General features: G+C 33.8%; 1 protein-coding gene across 1 annotated transcript; it reads left to right on the top strand.

The window, feature by feature from the left end:
• The first annotated feature begins 21,933 nt into the window (after positions 1–21,933).
• LOC126884962 (uncharacterized) lies at positions 21,934–23,219 on the top strand. The gene has a single exon (XM_050651341.1). The coding sequence runs from the start codon at positions 21,951–21,953 to the stop codon at positions 22,764–22,766; it is 816 nt and encodes a 271-aa protein (XP_050507298.1). The 5' UTR covers positions 21,934–21,950; the 3' UTR covers positions 22,767–23,219.
• The last annotated feature ends 3,014 nt before the right edge of the window (positions 23,220–26,233 follow it).

The raw sequence follows: 26,233 nt of genomic DNA, 5'->3' as shown, positions 1-26,233 counted from the left end.
CTATGTCCATGTGACCGCTTGCACGTCATCGGCGCTGCATCGGCGTATCTCGAAACATCGATAGTGTTCTGTCTGCCCTAAGACGGGAGCTGGTATACGAGGGTAGGTCAATAATTATTTTGTTACAATATGTTCGCAAATGGTTAGTTTCGGAGATACGGGGTGTTGAAATTTTTATTTCAAACTGCCAATTTATTTATTGCTCTAAGACCAGTTGAGCTATGAAAATGAAATTTGGTGAGTTTTAGGAGGTAGTTATTACGAATTTTTTGACATACAACTTAGAATTTTGTATTCATCATTGGCGAGCCTACGGGCAATGGTCTGAATTTTTTTAAAGAAAAAAATAGTACACCACTGAGATATTTCGAATTAAAAATTATTTTTAAATTCCACGTCTAATTTATGATAAAAAACCTTTCTTGCCTTTTTCATATGATGCACCGTTTTCTTGCACAAAAATAAAACATCTTGGCGCGTATTTTTCATTTCTTAATACATCATCAAGAACTATCCAATATAATAATACTAAACTAGAACAATAACCGAAAATATTACTAATAAGATTTCAACTAGGTGCAAAGCTGCAAGAAATGTTTAAAATGATCTCCTTTACATATAACAGAAGAATTGTATATTCATCATTGGCGCGCGTACGGGCAATGGCCTGAATTTTGTGAAGAAAAAAATAGTACGCCACTGAGATATGTCAAACTAAAAATCATTTTTTTAATTTCTCGTTCAATTTACAGTTTTTAGGCGCCGTTTTTATACAAAAAGATAAAACATCTTAACACTTACCAAGTATTTGAAATAGTTTCCATATGCATAGAAACTTAGTTCAAATACTTTGTAAACGTTAAGATGTTTTATTTTTTTGCATAAAAACGGCGCCGCATATGAAAAAAAGGCAAGAAAGATTTTTTGTCGCCAATTGAACGAGAAATTTAAAAATAATTTTTAGTTTGACATATCTCAGTGGCGTACTATTTTTTTCTTTAAAAAATTCAGACCATTACCCGTACGCGCGCCAATGATGAATATAAAATTCTTCTGTTATCTGTAAAGGAGATCATTTTAAACATTTCTTGCAGCTTTTCACCGAGTTGAAATGGTATTAGTAATATTTTCTGTTATTGTTCTAGTTTATTATTATTATATTGGATAGTTCTTGATGATGTATTAAGAAATGAAAAATATGCGCCAAGATGTTTTTTTTCTGCATAAAAACGGTGCATCATATGAAAAAAGGCAAGAAAGGTTTTTTATCATAAATTAGACGTGGAATTTAAAAATAATTTCTAATTCGAAATATCTCAGTGGCGTACTATTTTTTTCTTTAAAATAATTCAGACCATTGCCCGTAGGCGCGCCAATGATGAATACAAAATTCTTAATTGTATGTCATAAAATTCGTAATAAACACCTCTTAAAACTCACCAAATTTCATTTTCATAGCTCAAATGGTCTTAGAGCAATAAATAAATTGGCAGTTTGAAATAAAAATTTCAACACCCCGTTATCCGAAACTAAGCATTTGCGGACATATGTTTATAGAGCAAACTGGCATTAATTTTTTACGTAGAATTAGCCCTTAAAATTTTTCATACTTATTTACTAACACCCTGTATATAAAAAAAATTTAATTCAATTTAATTTTTATTAATTATTATTAATTAACTGTAATTATTTTTAAAGTACACGAACTTGCCCAGCCCTAATTGAACTAAAAATAATAAAGTCTCTTTGGAAAAAAAAAGGAAAATATAAAAAGAGGTACATTAAATGCGTTTTATTAGAAGCAGTATTTATTAAATAAATAAACCATATCTGGTCTTATAATTTCAACGTGAACACACAAAGGCAAACACAAAACTGAACTAATGCTGTTATAGTATCATCAAAGCCAACAAAAAAGTGTCGCAGAAAATCGAAAATGTTTCTACTTTGAACAGCTCTTAATTGACTAAACAGCAAATTAGCGATATTTTTCCATTTGGTTTTGTTGTTCTTATACATTAGCATGGTATATATAAAAAAAAATTTAATTTAATTTAATTTTTATTAATTATTATTAATTAACTGTAATTATTTTAAAAAGTACACGAACTTGCCCAGCCCTAATTTAACTAAAAATAATAAAGCCTTTTTGGGAAAAAAAAAGGAAAATATAAAAAGAGTTACATTAAATGCGTTTTATTAGAAGCAGTATTTATTAAATTAATAAACCATCTCTGGTCTTATAATTTCAACGTGAACACACAAAGGCAAACACAAAACTGAACTAATGCTGTTATAGTATCATCAAAGCCAACAAAAAAGTGTCGCAGAAAATCGAAAATGCTTCTACTTTGAACAGCTCTTAATTGACTAAACAGAAAATTAGCAGCGGCCTCCATTGTAAGTGGCTTCCGTAATTCGATTTAGTTTGTGCCGGAAAATTGGGCGAAGCAGTTATTTCTTGTGCTGCTGGAAAGATTCTCCAAAGAACGTTTAACTTAATTTCTGACTGAGGACCTTTAGTCCATGTTGTGAAGTAGCTCGCGTATAAAAAAATGGCTGATTTCAGTGTCTTTGCAGACTCCTGTTTAGAAATGTTCTCTTTAAACAAATCAGAAGGGTGCCAGGCGAAATTTTTGAGCAGAAGTTTTTTAAACAATTTTTTTAAACAAATTTAAAACCTCACGTTTTTGGCCCAGGAAAGTATTTTTTAGATTTTTTGGGCAATTTTAAACAAAAAAGGTCTCTTTTATTTTTTTCAAAAGTAGAGTAGTATCGAGTATTCGCTGTGAGCTTGGCTAGTATCGCCAACTAGCGGATTACTAGTGCAACTTCGGTTGGAAATTTAATGAGAAAAGTATTGCGAATAATACCTAACAAATAATTTATAACGCAAAGGAGTAACTAGAATGTAATCGATGGTTAATATCAGTAAGTACAGAATTTATGATTCATTATGATCAGGATTTTACTTATCATTTTGAATGCGAATATTAGTTTTCTTCTTTCCTACTTCCGATACTTTCATAATTATTGTGTAGGTGGTGCTAGATTAATAGATTAATTATATTATCTTCTTCTTCTTTGAGTGCCTCTCCTATCGGAGGTTGGATATCAATAGGGCGATTATAATTTTATTTACTGCTGTTTTGAACAATTCGTTAGTGGTACAGCCAAACCACTCTCTCAAATTTCTCATCCAGGACATTCTTCTACGGCCTGGATTTCTTCGTCCTTAGATTTTTCTTTGCATAATATTTTGTAGGAATGTGTACTTTTGTCCTCTCATCAGGTGGCCTAAATATTCAAGTTTTCTCTTTTTTATATTCAGTAGAACTTCTGGCTCGTTATTTATTCTGCGTATTACTTCTTCATTTGTAATTTTATCCACCCAACTTATTCTTATTATACGGCAGTAGCACCACATCTCAAAGCTTTCAAGATTTTTAATATTCCTCTGTTTAAGAGTCCATGACTCAACACCGTAGAGCAAAGTACTGAATACATAGCTTTTTAACATTCTAGTTCGTAGATGAATACTAATATCACGATTACAAAATAATTTTTTCATTTTTATAAAAGTAGACCTGGAAATTTCAATACGTCTTCTTATCTTGTGATTTTGGTCACCTGTTTCATTGATAAGGGTTCCCAAGTATTTGTATTCGTTTAGTTTTTCAAGTTGGGTACCGTTTATTGTGATACTAGTGTCATTTATTGGATTCTTACTGAAGGTCATATATTTGGTTTTTTTGACGTTCATCCTTATGCCGTAGTTATTACATATCTCATTCATACTTTCAACTAGATGTTGTAGATCTTCCGCTGTTCTTGCCATTATCACAGTATCGTCAGCATAGCGAATGTTATTGATAACTTCTCAATTATATTATAAGATGTTACAAAACCAAATTTCAGGATTTAAAACGTAAGTAAGTATATTTAAGGTAAAAATATATGCCACAGCTTTGGCCAACTAATATTGTTTTCACCCAATTTTGAAAAAATGTGAAAACTTTAAATTATCCACGTCCGTCTATCCGTTCGTCCGTCGGTCTGTCTGTCTGTCTTTCTGTCTGTCTGTCCGTGAACACAACTGCTCCGTCATTGTACCAGGTAGAATGACAAATGAGGTGTCGAATGAAAGCTTATAATCCAAGTGTTGGAGAACTGTATTCTCCACCCAAATAAATTCTATTTCGTAAATAATATTCATATCACGACGCCTCTGAAAAAAGTCATAAGTAACTTTATTACGCAGTGCCTGAAGAAATCTTCCAAGAATGTTACTCTCCGCCTTCTTTTTACCCAAAGCACCCCCAAACGGAAAGGTTTGTTAACGGGATGCAAGAGCGAGGTGCAACAGTCAGTCAACTATCGACACTTCTTAAGAACGCACTTTTTCATTACGCTTGTTCGAAGAGTATTCTTCACGCGGCAATTAGCAAAAAGCCGGTACATAAAGTGTAAAATTATGTGTGGTGGCGTCTTTCACGGATAGTTCTAACTCAATTGTTCACATGTAAAATTCTATTTCTTGCCCTTTTTCAACTTCATTACTGTCATAGCAAAATAAAAGTGTTTTATTTACATACACAATTCAACAGGCCAGAATTACAGCATCTTACGGTTCATTAAAAGTTCTCCACTTAGCTATCGAAGGCTTAGCGACACATTGAACTTACTGCAAGTGCAAAACGCTGGAAAGAGACATTGGAACTACTCCAAACTCTCCATGGAGGAATGTTGAACACCGGCGTCCCTCCACCAAGGATGGTACTAAAGATGAGAAATTTGCCCTAAGACTTCCGGTTTGAGAAATACAACCAGAAGTAGTGTTTTGAAGTCACCGTAATAGTACACGTGATATATTATTCGACGCGCCTTAACAAGACGAGAACAAATATATATTTCCGGTTTCATGACTCTCTGTCCGTCGGTCCGTCCATCCTCGAATATAACGTCTCCGTTATTAATACAGATATAATGACAAATGAGGTGTCGAATGAAAGCTTATAACCCAAGGATGGTATTAAAGATGAGAAATTGGTTTTAGAAATGCAACCAGAAGTACTCTTTTAGTCACCGGAATAGTGCAAACGATATATTATTATATTATAGCGCCTTAGCAAGACGAGAACAAATAAATATACACTTTCGGTTTTATGTCTGTCTGTCCGTCTGTCAGTCCATTCGCGAATATAACTCCTCCGTTATTAATAAAGATAAAATAAGAGATAAGGTGTCGGAAGAAAGCCCAAGGATGGTATTAAAAATGAGAAATTTGACTGCGGACTTTCGGTTTTAGTATTAAAGTCATCTAAATAGTATAAGCGATATATTACTCGACGTGCCTTAGCAAGATGAGAACAAGTGTACAGTTTTGGGTTTTTATATCATTCCGGTTAAAATGTTCTAACCGCAAGTGCCATATTATAGTCACAGAAATAGTACAAGTGACATATCAATCGAAAAGTTGAGCTTGAATCTTTAGTTCCGGTTTTGAAGTAATTTCAGTTTAAACAATTATGACCAAAAGTTTAATAAAAATGACTCAAAATTAGTGAAATAGTATATCACTCGGCGCAAAGTTACACGAAGAGTCAAATATCGACTGTCGGTTATACTTTCGATCACTTTGGGTGAAAATCTAGGACTTACGAAGTCCAGTTACTTGTTTTTTTTTTCTATTATTGTTTTTAAGAGCAAACAGTAGCGATCAACAGGTAGCAACAAACGCGTTCTAAGATTGCGGCTCTAATTTTGAATATTTTGTCGAGATATTTGGCACACATATTCGTAATATAATAAAGAATGGCGGTACAGAGCCCAATTTCAGAAATATGTTAGTATATGGAAATTACTCTATAACTAAACAAAATATTGAAAAAAGGAGCCTGTGCCGCCATTAAGAAAGACAAAAAAATACACTTTCTTCAAATAAACTTTTTACCCTGTGCCTAGATTTTGTGTCACATTGGAACTACTAAAAATCGATTTTTTTATAACAAGAAATCGAACGTCACTGACTTGGCAACATTTCGCGCCTATGTGTATAAAAATTATTGTTTTTTATAGTATAAACGTCACTGTCAGTGCGAATTACCGACGCACTGTTGCCTTACTTTTGAAAGTTCGCAGAACTTTCTCGATCTTGGACCACGTTTGTTGCTACCTGTTGATCGCTACTGTGTGCTCTTAATTTCAATGTTTTAAATTATTCACTTCGACATTTGTGTCAAATTTCCAACCTAAGTTCACTGAATTGTCACTACTGGCGCTCACGAACTTTTAAGTATCCCCTCTACCTAAGAGCTCACAGCGGATAAGCTATAAAAAATCAGAAAAATGCGAAACTACCCATTTTCAAAGCTTCGAAACTCATATGTAAATTATTATTTTTTATGTTAATTGTGTGCTCTTAATTTCAATGTTTTAAATTATTCACTTTGACATTTGTGTCAAATTTCCAACCTAAGTTCACTGAATTGTCACTACTGGCGCTCACGAACTTTTAAGTATCCCCTCTACCTAAGAGCTCACAGCGGATAAGCGATAAAAAATCAGAAAAATGCGAAACTACCCATTTTCAAAGCTTCGAAACTCATATGTAAATTATTATTTTTTAAGTTACCAAGGGCCTAAAAAATTGAAGTTTATACATTCAGTTTCAAGTTTCTGCAGAGTAATCGGGGCATATTTCAATTTTATACCGTTGATTTTTAAACGCTGTCCACACTCTCGCCGAAGTCGATCGAGGTTCAAAAAGTACGAGAGTGTAGACGGCCATCTTGTGTAACTTTGCTTAACTTCGTTCTACTTCCAAAATCTGTCGGTCTGGCGCGTCCGAGTCAAAGGGATCTTTGTCGGTATCGCACCGCTTGAATGTGTTCCTCGCGAAGTAGAACGAGTGTGTAGAGAGGCACTTCGGACTTCGGTCAACTTTGGCGAAGTAACTTCGCCAAGAGTGTGGAGCCCTTTTTTAAATGTTGATTATGCGTGTCCACTCGAATGTGTATCCATTATGAGTAGTATTACACATATTATATGGTGCGTCTTCATCGCACTTACAAGACATATTATTCGTATCTATACATATTATACATACTTTTACTACTACGTACGTACTATTATGCGAACAATTTCAAACAAATACTTAAAATTTATTAAAATTTTATAATTTATTAATAACATTGGTTTTTTTTTGATAGTTTATTTATTTATTCAATTAATTATTGCCAATGTGCTAATTAAATACTCCAATTATATAAAGTGCAAATATAGTTTTCCAGTTGTTGTTATGAAGCTATTTCCCATTTAGAATAGTTGAATAGTTTTCCAGAGCAAAAAAAGGTGATTTTTAAATTTGTTTAAAAAAGTTGTTTAAACCGTTAAAAAATAGGTTAGAAAGCTAGGAATACCGGAAATCTAACGTGGCCCTACTCATCGACTTTAAACAAGCTTTTGACAGAGTAAAACGAAAAGAAATATGCAAGGCAGGCACTATGCGAAATTGGAATTAGTGAAAAATTAATAAAAATGATAAAAGTGACAGAGAGAAACAGACAATGGTGTTAAAATAAATGAAAAAAAACAAATAAGTTTAAGGTCAGTGAAGGGGTGCGACAAAGACACCCGCTGTCATTACTGTGGTTTAGTATCCTTTTTGAAGTCGTTAAAGAAGCCGACAATAACAGGACAGGACTTGTATATGAACGAAGATACCAATGATTTGCATTATCTGATGACATAGTACTGATAACCAGGAGTAAACAAGAACTAAAGAAATACTAAAATGACTGAAAACGGTAGCAAAAAAGAAAGGGATATTCAATATTCATGTATAAACGAAGAAACGACTAAATATATGGAATGGACAGAAGGAAAATACATACAAGGACAATACTGCCGTGTTAACTCAAAAGGGCGTAACTGCAATTTTTATTAAAAACGAGTTTGATGTCCCACGCGTTAGTTAGTAATCTTTTCTACAAATCTACCTGAGTTTCGTAGCCATATCTGCAATAAAACCGGATATATACTGCTTAAATTAATAGCCGTATCTGAATTTTCTACTAAAATGTTAGCTTTAAAAGCCGCAACTGTAAATGTTAACACAAAAAGCCGTAACCAAAAAGTTTTCGGCAGATACGGCCTATTCACTTAACATTTCAAGATATTATTATGTTGGTACGAAAAGTAGTAAACTGTCAATTTACTTTATTTCTAACCTTACTTTTTCGTGTTTTCATAGAATGTGTTTAGTTTGTTGTTCATAATAAATATGGATAATAATTTTGCAGAAACAACTAGTAAGTATATTTTCTACTAATTTATATAAAAAGTTAAACAAATACAAATTGTTACCTTGTACCTATGTGTCAAAGTATATATTTTTGGTTCTGAAGTTATTGTAAATTGATTATCTCGAAAATAAGGTTATGTCACTTTGGTTTTCACACTGTAACAACTAGCTGATGATTTTCTGTTGGAGTGAATGAAAAGGGAGTGGTAAACTCCAACAGAAGTAGTAAAAAGAAGAAGATCTACTTAATGTAGCCAAAGGACAAAAATGTGTGGCTTCTCCGTGGAAGAAGCTGGAGTAACTAAAATACAACTTTGTAGTAGTATTTGTATGGAAGGATGCCAAGACAAAGAATATCGAATTGATACAGGACTAGAGATGAGAAATCATTAATAGATAGATATAACTTGAATGGCTAGCTAAATATGTATGAGAAGGGCCACTTGACACTCAAGGAAGGATTCGGCCAATTTGCACGGCTATTTTTGGCCAGACAATAGATTAAAGGAAGTGACAATGATGGCTCGAAAAGAAGATATGAAGATAATGTTCAGAAAATAGATAGAGTAAATATAATAATATACTGAAAATAGAATGAATTTTTGGGCGCCAGAAGAAGGATAACTAGGTTAACGCTCTTCCAGGTATTCTACGCTGCTATAGAGTATGTTAAATTTGTAGTACAAGTATGTGAAAAGTTATTAAAGATTATTAAATTATAAAATATACTACTAAAAATAAAGGAGTAATAAGAAAAAAAAAATCACAATAAATGTATATTTATTGAATGTAACTACTAGATCTTTTTAACAATCTCTGAGTTAGGACAAGTAACTAGTGTGTAACTCTAACATGACAGGAAAAAGTGATACTAGTGAAAGTCAATTACAAAATCATCATACAACTATGATCTAAGAATACTCTTTATAAGGTTAGAAAAACTGACTACGGGTACCTCTAATACAGGAAGTACAACTTACAACTAGGTTAGTAGAACCCTCACCAAATAATAATTGTACGTTTATAATACGTACACCTTAATTAAATACTACCTGATACTATATATAACATATAAATACCTCACTGTGAGTGGGACAGGCACAAGCCTTATTGAATAAATAAACCTACGAGTGGATACACAGATCCTTTTCCTAACTCGTGGTTTATAATAGTAATAATAACAAGTGAAACCAAAAACTAATCTGAGGGATTAGAATCCAGAAGTTCATATGAATTTAATAAATTAAAGTTAAAGTTAAATAAAGTTAATAAGTTAAAGTTAAGTAAAGTTAATAAGTTCAAGTTAAATAAAGTTAATAATTACAATTTTGACTAATATGTGAAGTTAATTTTTAAAAATTTAATTAAACATATACTAAAATAATGGAATGAGTTTAAATAATTATACAAAAGTGGAACACAGCCTAAAAATAATCAAGATAAGAGTACCGACTACTATTATCAGGGAAAATATCTGAGCCCAGAAATTTATACCTTTATAGATTGCAGAGTGTTGGGGAACGCTATCAATTAAATATTATGTTGTAAAGAAAAAAAACCTATAAAAAATATAAAGCAGGAAAAATGTGTGTGCAATTGAACTAAAAAAAAAATGTACTAAATATCACAAAACCAGTCTGTCTTTAATAAGAGCACAGTAAATGTTCCCAAACAAACCACTCTTTCCTAATCTTGAAGTTGATGTAATGGGCACCCAAGGGTGCTAACTCTCGCTAGCAGCTGTCCTGCTGGAGGTACAGGAGAGGAAGACTGGTAGAAAGCAGCTGAAGGTACTCAAAACTGTTGGAAAGCAGCTGGAGGTACTCAAAAAAAAGAAAATGTGGAAATAATCCAGGCTGGTCGCCTATTGATTGTTTCTCTCTGTGTGGTCTGGCCTTGGTGTTGTTGTAGGGTGGCTTTAAGATTTCATGGTAGGTGCGGGGTAGAACTCATTGGATATAGTATGCTCTAAAATTCTTCAAATCCACTGCTGCTGGATAACTTCACTATACTTTTATTGTAATATTTAATCAATTTGGAACTGAGAATTAGAGGTGAATAATTGAGTCTAATGACCCCGCACACTACGATTCAGACCGAACACTCGAGAAACAATCGCAATCCAAGGCTCACGTTCACAGCTGAATCCTTCGTACCCCTCTACTAAGCATTGGCTGTCAAAGTGGGGAAACCACTGTTGCCACGTTTTAAATGTGACGTCATCAAGCATTTAAAAATTCTGAGATGGGTTTAAGTTCTATTTGAATAAACATTGAAAGAAAATAATTCTGAAAATAATTAAATAATATTTTGGATAGTTAAATAATATCTTCCCATCAATAATCGATTCTATAAGGGGCGGAACGTCACATTCCCTTTCAACCACCAGAAAAAAAAATTTTATTTAAAAAAAATTTTTTTTTTTTTTTTTTCAAAATATTAAACTAGAGTAGTAGTGCTTAGTGTATCATTCCCCGTTGATTCGCAAGATTACAAATAATCACCACTAATAATCAAGGGAAAGTAGGATGGTCACTGCAGCAAATAACGGAAATTGCAAAATATGACCCGAAGTCCTAGTAAAAGTGCTAAAGATGAGACATAATTTATAATGACAAATAAGTGTCGAATTGGCAGTAAATCCAAAGTTGAACTATCCATGGACATCAGATTTATAAGGAGTATATCCAAGGACGAACAACCAGGCAAAGGTGAGAGCCAATTCATACCATAACGCAAGTACATATACTAAAGTCACCAATGAAATCAATAACTATAATAAGTGAAGAATCAAACACTCAATCCTAAATTGGACTAGCAATGGACACCAGATTCGTAATAGCATATCCAGAGAAGAACAACTAGGAATATTTATAGAATAATTTTCACCAATACCAACTAATATAAATAGTGAACATACCAAAGGAATGCAAACACATTAACCAAAATAAATGTGGAATCAGACACTCAATCCAAAGTCAGACTATCAATGGACAACAGATTCACAAAAGCATATCCAATGAAGAACGACCAGGAAGATTTATGGACCAATTCACATCCATACTAAATCATATAAATAAATTAGGTCTACGTACACCCACATCCGGTAATACGAACCTATACAACCAAATAAACAAAATAAGTGAAGAATCGGACACTTAATCCAAAATCGGACTAGCAATGGACACCAGATTTATAGGAGCATATCCAAAGAAGAACGATCAGGAAGATTTATGGACCAATTCTCACTAATACTAAATAACTAACTAAATTAGCTCTAGATCTACCCTCATCCGGTAATATGAGCCTATCGAAACTAAATAGTAAAAATAAAGGATGAACTTATAAGTTCTATGACTCCATGGTAAATACAAAATATGACGGGAACGAGCTCCCAATCTTTTATAAGACTGTATATTCATGTGAACATACATAGGATTATCCAGGAGATATTCCTGAATCTAAGCAACAATTAATGCCTAAGGAAAGAAGAGGGAATCTACTAAAAAGAAAATCAATAATTTGTCCCAGTGGGTTCATCACTAACATTACGACTCTACGTCTATGGAAAGTCAAGCATCAATATACTATGAACTAAGAGACATAAAATAAGCAAACTAGACTTCCCTATTATCGTGTGAAAATGTGCCTGGAATATTTGGAACAATTGCACAAGAATGGTTAGGAAGTGTTGTACACCATTTCCCAACCAGAAATATTATCATGGATAAACATCTGCCTACTCTGACAAGAAAGACATGGATTACGAAATCGGATAGCAGTGATCAGTTGCTGAACTTCGAACCCACGTATTCACCAACTTTGAGCATTAACAGACTAGTTCATAAGAAGAAATATGAAGGACTCAAGAATTCATTTATAAATCAAAATTCCAAATTCATTCCAGAATCATCCTGTGGAGGAAGTAAGAATCCGAATTAATATAAAGTATTTAAGGTACCTGTGACAAATATCAATAAAGTAACCCAATAACAAATTAACAACCACAACTTCTTTCCAATATGGCAAATCCAATGACATGATATAAAAACAATAAGAAAAAAAATAATAGGTATGTAATCAAATATCCAAGATATAACACATAATCTAAGATATGGTAGTGTAACATAGTTCCATCTATATTAAGCAAGAATACTTGTATGAGCCCACACATCCAAATATCTTAATATATAATAATCAACAGCCCTTTTATTCTGAGAGGTTGAGTACAAAACTAAGAGTACAAGTGGAGGTTATTAACTTGGTAATACTACTGGCTGGATTAGTATTTGAGAATATTTGTCGATAATGACTCAAATGCAATCTATAATACAAAAAAAAAATAATAATAAACTCATACAAGCGGTATTACACAAGAATTCGGTACCTAATAACTAATACGTGAGAAATCATCAAGCCATGCCGAAGGATAAAAATTGCTATGGTCAGGCATTATCTGGTGATTAACAATTTAAACTAAAATACTATACCATAATAAAACTAATTAAAGGCAAACACAGGAAGATATTAGCTTAAACAACCCTGTTAAGCTAATCTTCTTCCGATGAAGTTGAAGAATCCACATCGTCCATGGTGTTGTCAGGCAGTAAATCCTTTACATGAAATTGACCAATTCGCTTATTAGTCGAATTGTCCTTTAATTCATAAATCAAAGGAGATATTACCCTTGAGACAGTACATGGGACATATTTCTGGCAAAACTTTGCAGAAATGGCATCACCCTTATTGGATTTGACAAAATTGCGCTTTAAGACTCGATCACCAACAAAGAATCGCAGATCTCGTTTCCTCAAATTATAGTGCTGCTGGTTCCTTAGGTAAGAAGTTTTTAACTTCTTCCTAATGTCTGCGAAAATATGAGGTAACGTCTGGAGATCATCTAAGCGATGAAGTTTCTCAGATATTTGAGGAAGATTTTCGGAATTGTCTGAAATTACACCAAAATAATCACCTGATAAAGCCACATTCCTACCAAAATTCAAATATGCTGGAGAGCACTGGGTAACTTCATGGACAGAAGTCCTTATGGCTTGAGCTATGGAATGAATATATTGATCCCAAGCTCTGTGATCAGGGTAAGTATAGGACCTTAGAGCTGTGACAATACTGCGATTTACTCTCTCAGTATGATTTGCTTGTGGATGGTAGGCAGCATTATAAAAGGTCTTTTGAACCTTATATTTAGCTAGAAGATCTTTAAAGGCCTTCGATACAAACTGAGGACCGTTGTCACATGACACAATTTGAGGAACACCATACACCAAAAAGACTTGTTCCTCCAAATATTTTAAAATTGCTGGAGTTGTGGCCTGGCGAAGGGGACAAACTAAAGGAAATTTAGTGAAATAATCCACAACTACCAGGCAATAGGTATTACCCTTGTAACTCCGAGGATAAGGTCCAATGAGATCCATTGAGATCATCTGCCAAGGAAAATTTATGTTCCTGAAGGAACCCATAAGTCCAGCCTGTGGTAGGTTACTTGGTTTACAAGTAGCACAAACCATGCATTTAGAAATGTACCTTTTTATAGACTTCCGCATACCAGGCCAATAATATAATTCGGCAATACGGTGATAAGTCTTATAAAAACCAAAATGACCCGCCGTAACTTCATCATGAAACATATGCAGAATATTTTCCCTATTTGGCGTAGGTACAACTATTTTCCACTCCGACATATTGGATAAGGACTCTATCGGACTTAAGATGTGTTTGTACAGAATATTATTCTCTACCTTAAAATCAGGATATTTTTGTGGGTCTTGAGTAACCCTATCAATCATATTCTGATACCACATATCAGGACTTAAAGAGGACAGATCTAGGACATTAATATCATGGACACGTGAAAGAGCATCTGCGACCACTACCCCGTTTGCCTTTCTATGGACAATCTTATATGAATAGGCAGCCAGTTTGCATATCCATCGAGAAAGCCTCTGTGAAGGGTTTTTCATACTATGAAGCCATACTAAGGAACTATGATCAGTAATTATAGTGAAATTACGACCTTCCAGATAATAACGAAAAGCTTCTAACCCATGGATGATAGCTAAGAGTTCTTTCTCCGTAGTTGAATAGTTTTTCTGGGCCTTGTTCAACTTCTTACTAGTGTACGCTATGGGGTGTTCGGAGCCATCTTTCAACTGAAATAATACGCCTCCAGAAGCTGTATTAGAGCAATCTGTCATTAGATAAAAATGCTCATCAAAATTAGGTGACATCATAACCGGAGCGCTCGTTAAAGCATCTTTAACGCGCCTAAAAGCTTCGTCAGCCTCAGGAGTCCAAGTAATGGTCTGTCCCTTTTTCCTGTTCTTCAAAAGATCAGTAAGAGGTGACAACAAAGTAGAGTAGGACGGTACAAATCGCCGATAATAGCCACACATTCCCAATATCCTACGGACTTGGGTGGTGGTCTTTGGTATAGGAAAATTTTTGATAGCAACTATTTTCTCAGGATCAGTCCTCAGCCCCTGGTTATCCACAACATAACCCAAGAACTTAAGACTAGGGCGACAAAACTGACATTTATCCAGATTGACCGTTAGATTAGCTTCCTTAAGACGTAAAAATAACTTATCTAAAATTTCCATATGAAGGGAAAAATCAGGAGTGACAACCAAAATATCGTCTAAATAATAGAAAACATAGGGCTCTAACGGTGGACCAATGACTAAATCCATCAGACGACACATTGTCTGAGGAGCAGAAACAAGACCGAAAGGCATGGTGACAAACTGGAATAATCCTTTACCACTGACAGCAAAAGCAGTATACTTCTTGCTCTCTTCACTCAGTGGGATCTGTAGGAAGGCCTTAGACAAATCAATAGAAGAGATGTATTTGGCATTCTGAAGTTTGCTCAAAATCACATCTATTCTGGGGATAGGATAAGCATCCCTGTTAGTTGTGATACTGTTTAGTTTTCGACCGTCAAAGCAGATCCTGAAGGATCCATCCTTCTTCTTCGTTAACCAGAGCGGAGAACAGTAGGACGATGTTGAAGGTTCTATGATATTTAAAGCAAGCATCGAATCTACTTCCTTTTCTAAGTCTGCCTGACAGGCTTGAGGTATGGGGTACTGATATAATCTGAAAGGAGTGGGATTTCCCACTTCGATAGTGTGAGAGATTAACGACGTACGACCTAGTTTGTCTTTTGAAGAAAGAGTAGTAAATTTAGAGATCATACTCTCTAATTGCCTTTGTTCAGAGCTTGATAAACTAGCAAAATCGTGAATAGCACTAAGGGTAGATAAATTAAATTCAGATATGGAAAAAGAAAAATCAGAACAACTTAAGGTACTATTGAAAGCATTGAAAAAGTCCATACCTAAAATTATAGAATTCTGCACGGAAGGAATAACATAAAATGTAATTTCCCTACATAAATCTGCCACTGTGATTTTAATTTGGAGTTTGCCCGTAATGGACTGAACTGTACCATCTGCAGTAGATACTTGCAAAGATGAAATGGGCATAATGGGAATACTAGAATTTTTCAATAAATTTAACGAATGTGCCCCTATCAATGAAATATTAGAGCCACTATCTAACAAAGCTAAACACGATTGTCCTAAAATTTGAATAGGAAGATATGGCCTATTATCATTTTGTTTCCTAACTAATAACGAATTAATATCTAGATCTAAAGTATTTGGTTGTCTACAACCGTTATATGGAACTAACCCAGACGTATCATCATCATTAACAAAATTAGAATCTAATATAGATAATGGAACCACATTACTATCACAATTATTATTGTTACGTTGAACACTACCAATCAAAGAAGCGTTTGTAAATGACCATCTGTGATCATTTGAATCAAGCGAATCTAACGTATTATCTATAGAAATAAATTTCTGGTTTAATTTTGTTTTGTGGTGTGTGCTGCTTTCTTGAACGACACCCCTTTCCCTTTTCGTGAAGATGGGTTTGGGTTGCTGGATGTGCTTGGTCCTGTAGTTTCGTTTGACGATGGGGTTTGATTCCCTGATTGGATGTTGGACGGAGAAACGTTCAGGGGACGGACCTCCGACGTGTCGTTTCCCGAACACTTAGAACAGTTTCTTTTAAGGGTGTTCTCTCGGCCACAACCATGGCAGAAAATACGATTTTGAGGAATCCCACAATTGTAAAATGGGTGACCAGGCTGATCACAATTCCAGCAGACAAGAGAACTAACAACCGAAACATTATGTTCATGACCCTTATTTAGCCAAGAACGTTGCCTAAAGGAAGTTGGCTGAGAAGAAGAGTTAGAAGAGGATCGAGATGTGGATGGAGGTTGAGAAGACCAGGATAACGTTTCCTCCAAACGTTTGCATTTTATAGTAAGGTCATCAATGTTCTGAATGTCCATAAGAGCTAATTGTTGATGATAAAAGGGCAATAGACATTTAAGGATGATTTTAATTTTAGCTAAATCTGACAAAGGAGTGTCTAAACGACTACACATACCTAATATAGTATTAATAAACATAGTAACAGATTCCCCAGGTTTCTGCTTATGATTCTTAATTTGATCTAATAAATCATCCTGGAATGAATACGGAAGAAAATCTGACTTCAACTTTTTAATCAGATCAGACCAACAAGAAAAATTACCCCTGTTATTCATAAACCATGTAAAAGCGGTCCCGGTGAACAACTCAGCAGAAGCAGCAAACAAATCCTCTTCAGAAACACCTCTAGATATTCGAAGACATTCAACCCTTTCTAAAAATGACATCACATCAGTGTGCTGTTTTTCACCTGAAAATGAAATACCCCATTTGTGTACTTGAACAGGTTTGGAGTACGTAAAGCTAGGTACATTGACTGAAGCATTAGGAGTAGAGGTAGCAATGGGGTTAACTCTAGAATCAAGTTCACCCTCTAGTGTTAATATTTTAAGAGAAACAGACCTCTTGAACGGTTCCTGTTCTTCAGAAGGACAGTGTAGCAAGTGTACACGGGCAGAAATATGGCCTAGACGAGATGTTAATCGCGCATACTCTGTATCCTTTACAGTTCCCCTAAACTTTTCGATTTTTTTAGACAAGCTGTCCAATGTTTCAGTGATTCCTTTTTGTTGTTCCTCAAAAGGAAGGGATACAGCTGAAATTTGGAGAAAACTTCTATTGCCAGCTTCTTGTTTCAAAGCACCTCTCAAAAGATTGCGTTTTTTATCGACAGTTGTCGACTCCTCTGGCATTATGTCCCGAATCTTTAATTCATAATCCAATTCATCCACCAGAAGATGTTCAGCTTTAAAAGCACACATGATGAGAGCAAAGTTATTGACAAATAGTCCAAAGAACAGAAATATGAAAAATATGAAAATATGAAAGTTTGCACGCAAAATATATATAATATAAACCGAGAAAATATCAGCAACACACCAACAAAATCAAAATAGCCAGCAAAAAAAAATATATATATAATGCAGTATATAATCTAATAAATAAGATCAAATAAATATATAAGATCAAATAAATGGATAAATAATCCAATAAATATTGTATACTCAAGTAAACCTACTACCTAAATACTGGAAGTAAATTTTTTTATTTATATGTAACTTACCACCACTCTAGAAAAAATATATATCTATAATAATAATAATAATAATCAACACTTAGTTGTACCTCCAACTATACCACTATTGACTGAAGAAATAAAATTGTTATATGAATTATATTATTAATAGCAATATTAAATATAAGTTCCCAATAAAAATTCAAAATCTAACCCAGAATGTAAGCTGCACAAACATATACTATAATGAGGTCCCAAAATATAAACAAAAATCAAAACAGCGTTTAAGAATACCTGATATGTATCAGAAATTAAAAATAAAATAAATAAGTAACAATATGTGTATAGGATACCAAACGGAAATAACAAAGAGATTTCAGATAAAAGAGAAGAATTGACCTAAATGAATACTGTCTCAGACCAAAAATAAAGCCACCACGTTGGAAAGCCGATGTAACAACTAGCTGATGATTTTCTGTTGGAGTGAATGAAAAGGGAGTGGTAAACTCCAACAGAAGTAGTAAAAAGAAGAAGATCTACTTAATGTAGCCAAAGGACAAAAATGTGTGGCTTCTCCGTGGAAGAAGCTGGAGTAACTAAAATACAACTTTGTAGTAGTATTTGTATGGAAGGATGCCAAGACAAAGAATATCGAATTGATACAGGACTAGAGATGAGAAATCATTAATAGATAGATATAACTTGAATGGCTAGCTAAATATGTATGAGAAGGGCCACTTGACACTCAAGGAAGGATTCGGCCAATTTGCACGGCTATTTTTGGCCAGACAATAGATTAAAGGAAGTGACAATGATGGCTCGAAAAGAAGATATGAAGATAATGTTCAGAAAATAGATAGAGTAAATATAATAATATACTGAAAATAGAATGAATTTTTGGGCGCCAGAAGAAGGATAACTAGGTTAACGCTCTTCCAGGTATTCTACGCTGCTATAGAGTATGTTAAATTTGTAGTACAAGTATGTGAAAAGTTATTAAAGATTATTAAATTATAAAATATACTACTAAAAATAAAGGAGTAATAAGAAAAAAAAAATCACAATAAATGTATATTTATTGAATGTAACTACTAGATCTTTTTAACAATCTCTGAGTTAGGACAAGTAACTAGTGTGTAACTCTAACATGACAGGAAAAAGTGATACTAGTGAAAGTCAATTACAAAATCATCATACAACTATGATCTAAGAATACTCTTTATAAGGTTAGAAAAACTGACTACGGGTACCTCTAATACAGGAAGTACAACTTACAACTAGGTTAGTAGAACCCTCACCAAATAATAATTGTACGTTTATAATACGTACACCTTAATTAAATACTACCTGATACTATATATAACATATAAATACCTCACTGTGAGTGGGACAGGCACAAGCCTTATTGAATAAATAAACCTACGAGTGGATACACAGATCCTTTTCCTAACTCGTGGTTTATAATAGTAATAATAACAAGTGAAACCAAAAACTAATCTGAGGGATTAGAATCCAGAAGTTCATATGAATTTAATAAATTAAAGTTAAAGTTAAATAAAGTTAATAAGTTAAAGTTAAGTAAAGTTAATAAGTTCAAGTTAAATAAAGTTAATAATTACAATTTTGACTAATATGTGAAGTTAATTTTTAAAAATTTAATTAAACATATACTAAAATAATGGAATGAGTTTAAATAATTATACAAAAGTGGAACACAGCCTAAAAATAATCAAGATAAGAGTACCGACTACTATTATCAGGGAAAATATCTGAGCTCAGAAATTTATACCTTTATAGATTGCAGAGTGTTGGGGAACGCTATCAATTAAATATTATGTTGTAAAGAAAAAAAAACTATAAAAAATATAAAGCAGGAAAAATGTGTGTGCAATTGAACTAAAAAAAAAATGTACTAAATATCACAAAACCAGTCTGTCTTTAATAAGAGCACAGTAAATGTTCCCAAACAAACCACTCTTTCCTAATCTTGAAGTTGATGTAATGGGCACCCAAGGGTGCTAACTCTCGCTAGCAGCTGTCCTGCTGGAGGTACAGGAGAGGAAGACTGGTAGAAAGCAGCTGAAGGTACTCAAAACTGTTGGAAAGCAGCTGGAGGTACTCAAAAAAAAGAAAATGTGGAAATAATCCAGGCTGGTCGCCTATTGATTGTTTCTCTCTGTGTGGTCTGGCCTTGGTGTTGTTGTAGGGTGGCTTTAAGATTTCATGGTAGGTGCGGGGTAGAACTCATTGGATATAGTATGCTCTAAAATTCTTCAAATCCACTGCTGCTGGATAACTTCACTATACTTTTATTGTAATATTTAATCAATTTGGAACTGAGAATTAGAGGTGAATAATTGAGTCTAATGACCCCGCACACTACGATTCAGACCGAACACTCGAGAAACAATCGCAATCCAAGGCTCACGTTCACAGCTGAATCCTTCGTACCCCTCTACTAAGCATTGGCTGTCAAAGTGGGGAAACCACTGTTGCCACGTTTTAAATGTGACGTCATCAAGCATTTAAAAATTCTGAGATGGGTTTAAGTTCTATTTGAATAAACATTGAAAGAAAATAATTCTGAAAATAATTAAATAATATTTTGGATAGTTAAATAATATCTTCCCATCAATAATCGATTCTATAAGGGGCGGAACGTCACAACACCAAATAGGTATTTATATTATGTATGTTCTATTAAAAACTATAAAAATAATTATTGCTTTGTCAAATTACTTGATGAAAAAATTTGTTTCAGCAGAATTTAGAGGACGAGGTAAAATGTTGGTGGACCTGGCTTTAAATTCCGCAGAAACAAATAACGAGCTGTCGAATATAGCTCAGTCAGATGTTGAATCTGACGTGTCTGATGACAGAGATAGAGACTACCTTCCTTCAACATCTTCCTCAAGTGAAGAATTTTGGGACACAGATAATAACGTTAGCGACCAAAATATACATATTATTAGCAATATCCTATTACAACCTGCTTCAACAACGAGCTCATCAGCTATTTCGGAATTAAATTTAAACAACTTATTGACAGATACGGAAGAACATCGTACTACCAATAATTATAACTATTTTAATAATTTAATTCACAGTATTATACAAAGCGCAATAGACAAATCAGAGAGCAAAAAATACACTAAAAAGGGACAGTTAAGAAAACGGAAAAAAATAGAAGCAAGTTTAAGTGAACGACGTTCAATAAAAATGCAAAAGTTAGTCAATAAACACAAAATATCTGGAAGCTGTTTGGCTACTTGCAAGAAAAATTGCAGTAATAAAGTTTCAACTCTTCGACGGCAAGATATAAATAGGCAGTTTTGGAATCTTTCCTCCGAGGAACAGAAAGCTTTTTATTCAAGTTCCATTTTAAAGATTCCCAAAAAAAGATGCGCAACTAGAAATTCAGATAGTTCTCGGCGCTCTTTTACATTTATCTACCAGTTAAAAGATGAAGAAGGAATACCTCAAAATATTTGTAAAGTATTTTATCTGACAACTTTAGGACATCATGAAAAAAATGATAAGCCAGTTAGAACAGCTTTAAAGAGTTCCCAATTATCGCTTAAACCTAACAAAGATAAACGAGGAGGCAGCTTAAAAAAATTTGACAGAGATTTAATCATTAGTCATATACAGTCCTTTAATCCTACGACATCGCATTATAGACGAGCACATGCTCCGAACCGTTTATACTTGCCTAGCGACATAACTATAAAACTAATGTATGAATCATTTAAAGCAAAGTACAATATTCAATGTTCGTATTATTTATATCGTCAAATCGTTAGTGAGCTTAATATTTCATTTGCAAAGCTTGGAAACGAAGAGTGTTTTACTTGTGAAAAATACGAGATTCATAAAAAAGAAAGCTCACACGTGTTAGATGACGGTCTAGTTTGTCCTGAATGCGAAACATATAAAAATCATCGAGAAAAATTTATAAAGGCCCGAGAGATGTACTACGCTGATTCCAGATCGTCGGGCGATTCTAGAGTTTATACAGCTGATCTGCAGAAGGTATGAATTTTATTTTGAATAATATCTGTTATATTTGACCTTACACAATTTTTTGTAGGTGATTATGCTCCCAAGATGCGATACTTTCAAAGAAATTATATTTACTCCTAGACTGATAGCCTTTAATGAGAGCTTTGTTCCAGTTGGTACTTCTAAAACTTCTACAGTTGCTGTTCTATGGCATGAAGCTATTTCTGGAAGAAAAAAGGCTGATATTGTTAGCACATTTTATGCATTTTTAAACAAAATTAGGGATTCCGAAGAAGTTGTTATTTGGCTGGATAATTGTTCCGGTCAGAACAAAAATTGGTGCTTGTACACATTTTTTGTGTATGCTGTAAGCTCATTAGAATTGAACATTAGGAAAATAACCCTAAGATATTTTGAGTCAGGTCATACATTTATGGCAGCTGACTCATTTCACCATAGAGTCGAGCAATCATTAAATCGAAAAGGTAAAGTTTATGACTTCGTTGATTTTGTAGATGCGGTTAAAACGTCAACACGTAATGTCGAAGTTATCGACATGGCTTTTAATGATTTTTACAACTGGAAAGACGAATCATCTCAATATAAAATAACAAGGTTGGTCCCTCGTCCGTACCTTCAACAAATGGTGGAAGTTCAGTTCATCAGAGGTTTCCATACATTTGGTTATAAAACTAGTTTTGAAGGAGAAATCATAAGTGCCAATTTTTTAAAGGCTAATATCCAAAAAAATGGCATTGCAAAACCACTCTCTATCTCTCAACCACGAGGTATTACCATGGAAAGAAAACAGAATATAATCACTAAAATTGGTCAAATAATGCCCCCAAATCGCATTGCATTTTGGAAAAATATTTTTGTCAGCGAAAATGTGGACACAATTGATGATTAATATAATATAATAACTAGTTCGGAGTAGAAAATTAAGTATTAATCATTAATATTTGTTTGACTGAGTATGATATTTTAGTTAGTCTGTATTATTGTTGTTTACTTTTTTAACTTTTCCTAATTATTAAGAATAACTTACGAAATTAATACATTAATATTGTAACGTTCATTTGTTTAATGCAATAAATATTTTCAAAAAATCATGTAGTTACGTTCTTAATTATATACCTCATGTTAAGTGAAAAAGGCGTATCTGTCAAAATCTGTCAAAAGTGTTGTTTTCCCAAGTTAATACTCTACCAAAATTTGTCACATGATAGTATAGACCTATTTGTTAACTTCTATATGGTACAAGTCACAACTTTTTAAAAAATCACGATTGCCTAATCAAAACCACTAAAACTGATTTTTCTCGCAAACTAGTTTAAAGCAGATACGCCCTTTTGAGTTAACACGGCAGAATACCTGACAATAATCACAGAAGGAAAAATGTATAAATTCAAAGAAGTAAAAAGATTCCAATACCTAAGCGAGAATTAACAACTTAATAAGAAGTAAGCACATATCTAAGAGGACTAAGATAAGAATATATAAGACAGTGGTACGACCTATAGTCTTATATGCCAGTGAAACATGGACGATAAACAAACCCGAGTGAAATCGTTAAGTGATTTGTTAATGTTTCTTGGAAAGGACATATTATGTACAATTATGCGGTAAAAATTAAAAAGTACATTAATTTCGCTGTGGAATGAACAAGTAGGTTTTATAAATGAAGGGCTTGGGGAAAAAGGTAACAAGCCACAAAAGTAGAAAATGGAGAAAACCTAGTTTGAAACTTTCAATCAAATCCTTAAATCAGAGTTTTTATTATAACACAACAATATTTTTTTAAATGAAGCTTTATTCTGAATATAAGCAATTTACAAACCAAAAAAACAAACGAAACTCTTAACTAAAAGAGAAAAAATATTTTTCTTGAGCAACGTGGCTTACTCCTTTTTTACAAAAACATTTTTGTAAGATTTTCTTATCTAAGACGATGTTTCTATTTTACTCGTCCAAGTCAAAATTATCCGTTTCCGGATCTTCTGCGAGGTCTGTTGACTGTTGCCGAACTCCCAGCTCAACGTAAAAGTCGTGATAAACTAAGGGAATACAAGGCATGAGTTCCCTTAAATTTTTTAGCTTATTTTCGTTAAGAGGTAAAGATGTGGTATATTTTGGAGGAAGATCTCTTAGATTTATTCGATTTCCACCTTTTACTCATCGCTTACCAATATTGACCGATTTAAACTCTTCATTTAAAAAGTGTTTCACAAGCATTGTGTTGGGTTTATCCGCCTCAAATCTAAAACATCTAACTTGACTAAAACGTAAAAGTTCTTTTTCGTCTGTCGTCTGTTTTTTGTTAGTGTGCCTTTGCAGCTCGTCAAAGGAAATAAAATCTTTTTGTTGCATCTTGATAACTTCAAATGGATTGGTTTTTTTGGCTTTTCTTATAACGTCGCACCATTGATTGGGATGATAGATTTGTGCTGTAAATTTCTTTTTCTTCTCAATTAGGGCGAAATCACGAACTGAGGGTAAGCGCGTATGCCCACTTAAAAGAAAACGATGTTCGTTAGCCAAAAACTGTTTTTCTCTGACTAGTTGCATATATACTGACATCAGAGCCCAGTTTTTATTTTGACCCCCACAGTTATCGGTGTAAATTATAAGCTCTTTATTGTCAGTATTTGTTAGGAACATTTCGATATATTTCAGTAGTGCACTGGCAATTTCATCACTACCCCTCTTTGCCACATTTTCGGTCCAAGTGAACATGTACCCCTGCTCTCTGTTGCAGTTATGGATGCCCAAATTGTACATCCATGCCTTTCTCAAATAAAATGCTTTTCCCACAGTCAAATTCGGCACTGGCAATGCCTGTTGTAAATCAAATGAAATTACTTCCTTTTCATCTGTTAATTTGGCATGTGCAGACTCTTTTATCAGGTCCTGTTGCATCGCCTCAGCCCTTCTTTGATGCAACTCTAACTTTAACTTAATTTGTTGACATTCTTCAGCATTTTCTTTATTTGATTCGAGCGAGACATTGTATGAATCGCATGTTTGGCATGTATCCGTTTTTGGCAGTTTAAATCCTATATTATATTGCGAGCAAAAATCTCTTCTGTAATAATTTTCTTTCACTGGGGCAATATGTTTGGCATTGCACCAAGGTATATAATAATCTGTATATAAAGATGATATGGACAAATCGTGATTGATGTAAGTGCGGTTGGGGTTATCTTGCCTGCTGTAATGGCTGGAATATTTGGGTATTGCTTGAATATGTCGATGGATCGACAGAATTCTCTCTTCAGCTATTTTGTTTTTTCTGTTCGTATGTTTTCCTCGCTTATCAGTTTTTGGAGTAGACTTTCCTTCCTTTATTTGGCAAAAGATATTATATATCCGCTTTTTTGACTGCTGGAGACCATGAACTGCCAAAAATTCAGATTTGCGTACTTCTTTGTCGGTGGCATTAATCTTTATATAATATTTAAATGATACATTTCTACAAGATGTTTGGCGTTTGATTTTTTTTGGGTAACTTCTTTTTTTGGGAATGCATTTTATTCTACCAAATAAGTAGTTATTTTGTTGCTGTCGAGTCCCCAGATTCCAAAATGCATGAAAAATTTCTTCTTCGTTCCCCATCAGGCTTGTTCTACATTTGTGTTTGCATTTGCATGGTTCTCCAATAGCTTTAGGTTCCATTTCAGTCCCTTGGTATGTTTTGTACCCATGGCCCAGATTTCTTCTTGTTTTCTCCCGGTCCCTTTTCTTATATTGAACTTTTCTCCAGCGTGAGGGCGTTGAATTTTCTGGAAAACTTCTGAATAACCTCTAGAAATATCTTGTTTCTGATCCGAGGGATCGTTGGACTCATTTTCGTCCTGAAAAAAAAGACGTATAATTTTTTGCAATAAGGTAATAAGCCACACACATTTTTCGTAGTAATTCTGCTAGGCATATGAACAAAAATACTGCAGCCGGAGATATAACGCAGTACACATCGTAGTTACACAACATTACTGCGTTATGTAGACGTATTGTACGTAAAGGCAACAATACATACTTCGATACATAGGTAAAATATGAAATTTTATATTAAGCTTAAAAATAAAAAAATCTTTTGCTAAAAAAGGGAATAAGCCGCATAGAAATAAACTTACCAATATATGTGTAACTCCTTCTGTTGAACAGTCACTTTCAGTAACACTGTAATCTTTATCATTCAGATCGTCATCTGAATCAAAATCAGAGAATTCACTTCCACTACTACTCTCAAAATCAACTTTTCTTTTAGCTCGGCGTAATTTATAGTCAACCATCTTGAAAATCGCCTGTGGCATGTTCCTTTTCTAACCAAAAAGTTCTGAATTTTGGCAATTGTTAAGAAAGAAATTCGCGTATAGA

The sequence above is a fragment of the Diabrotica virgifera genome, chromosome 5, assembly GCF_917563875.1.
Source record: "Diabrotica virgifera virgifera chromosome 5, PGI_DIABVI_V3a".
NCBI classification, from domain to species: Eukaryota; Metazoa; Arthropoda; class Insecta; order Coleoptera; family Chrysomelidae; genus Diabrotica; species Diabrotica virgifera.
The sequence above is the reverse complement of the archived record's forward strand: the minus strand, read 5'-3'. Positions and strand labels throughout refer to the sequence as shown.

Excerpts from the sequence above, each read along its gene's own strand:
- LOC126884962 (XM_050651341.1), top strand. The coding sequence starts at position 21,951 with ATGCTCCCAAGATGCGATACTTTCAAAGAAATTATATTTACTCCTAGA.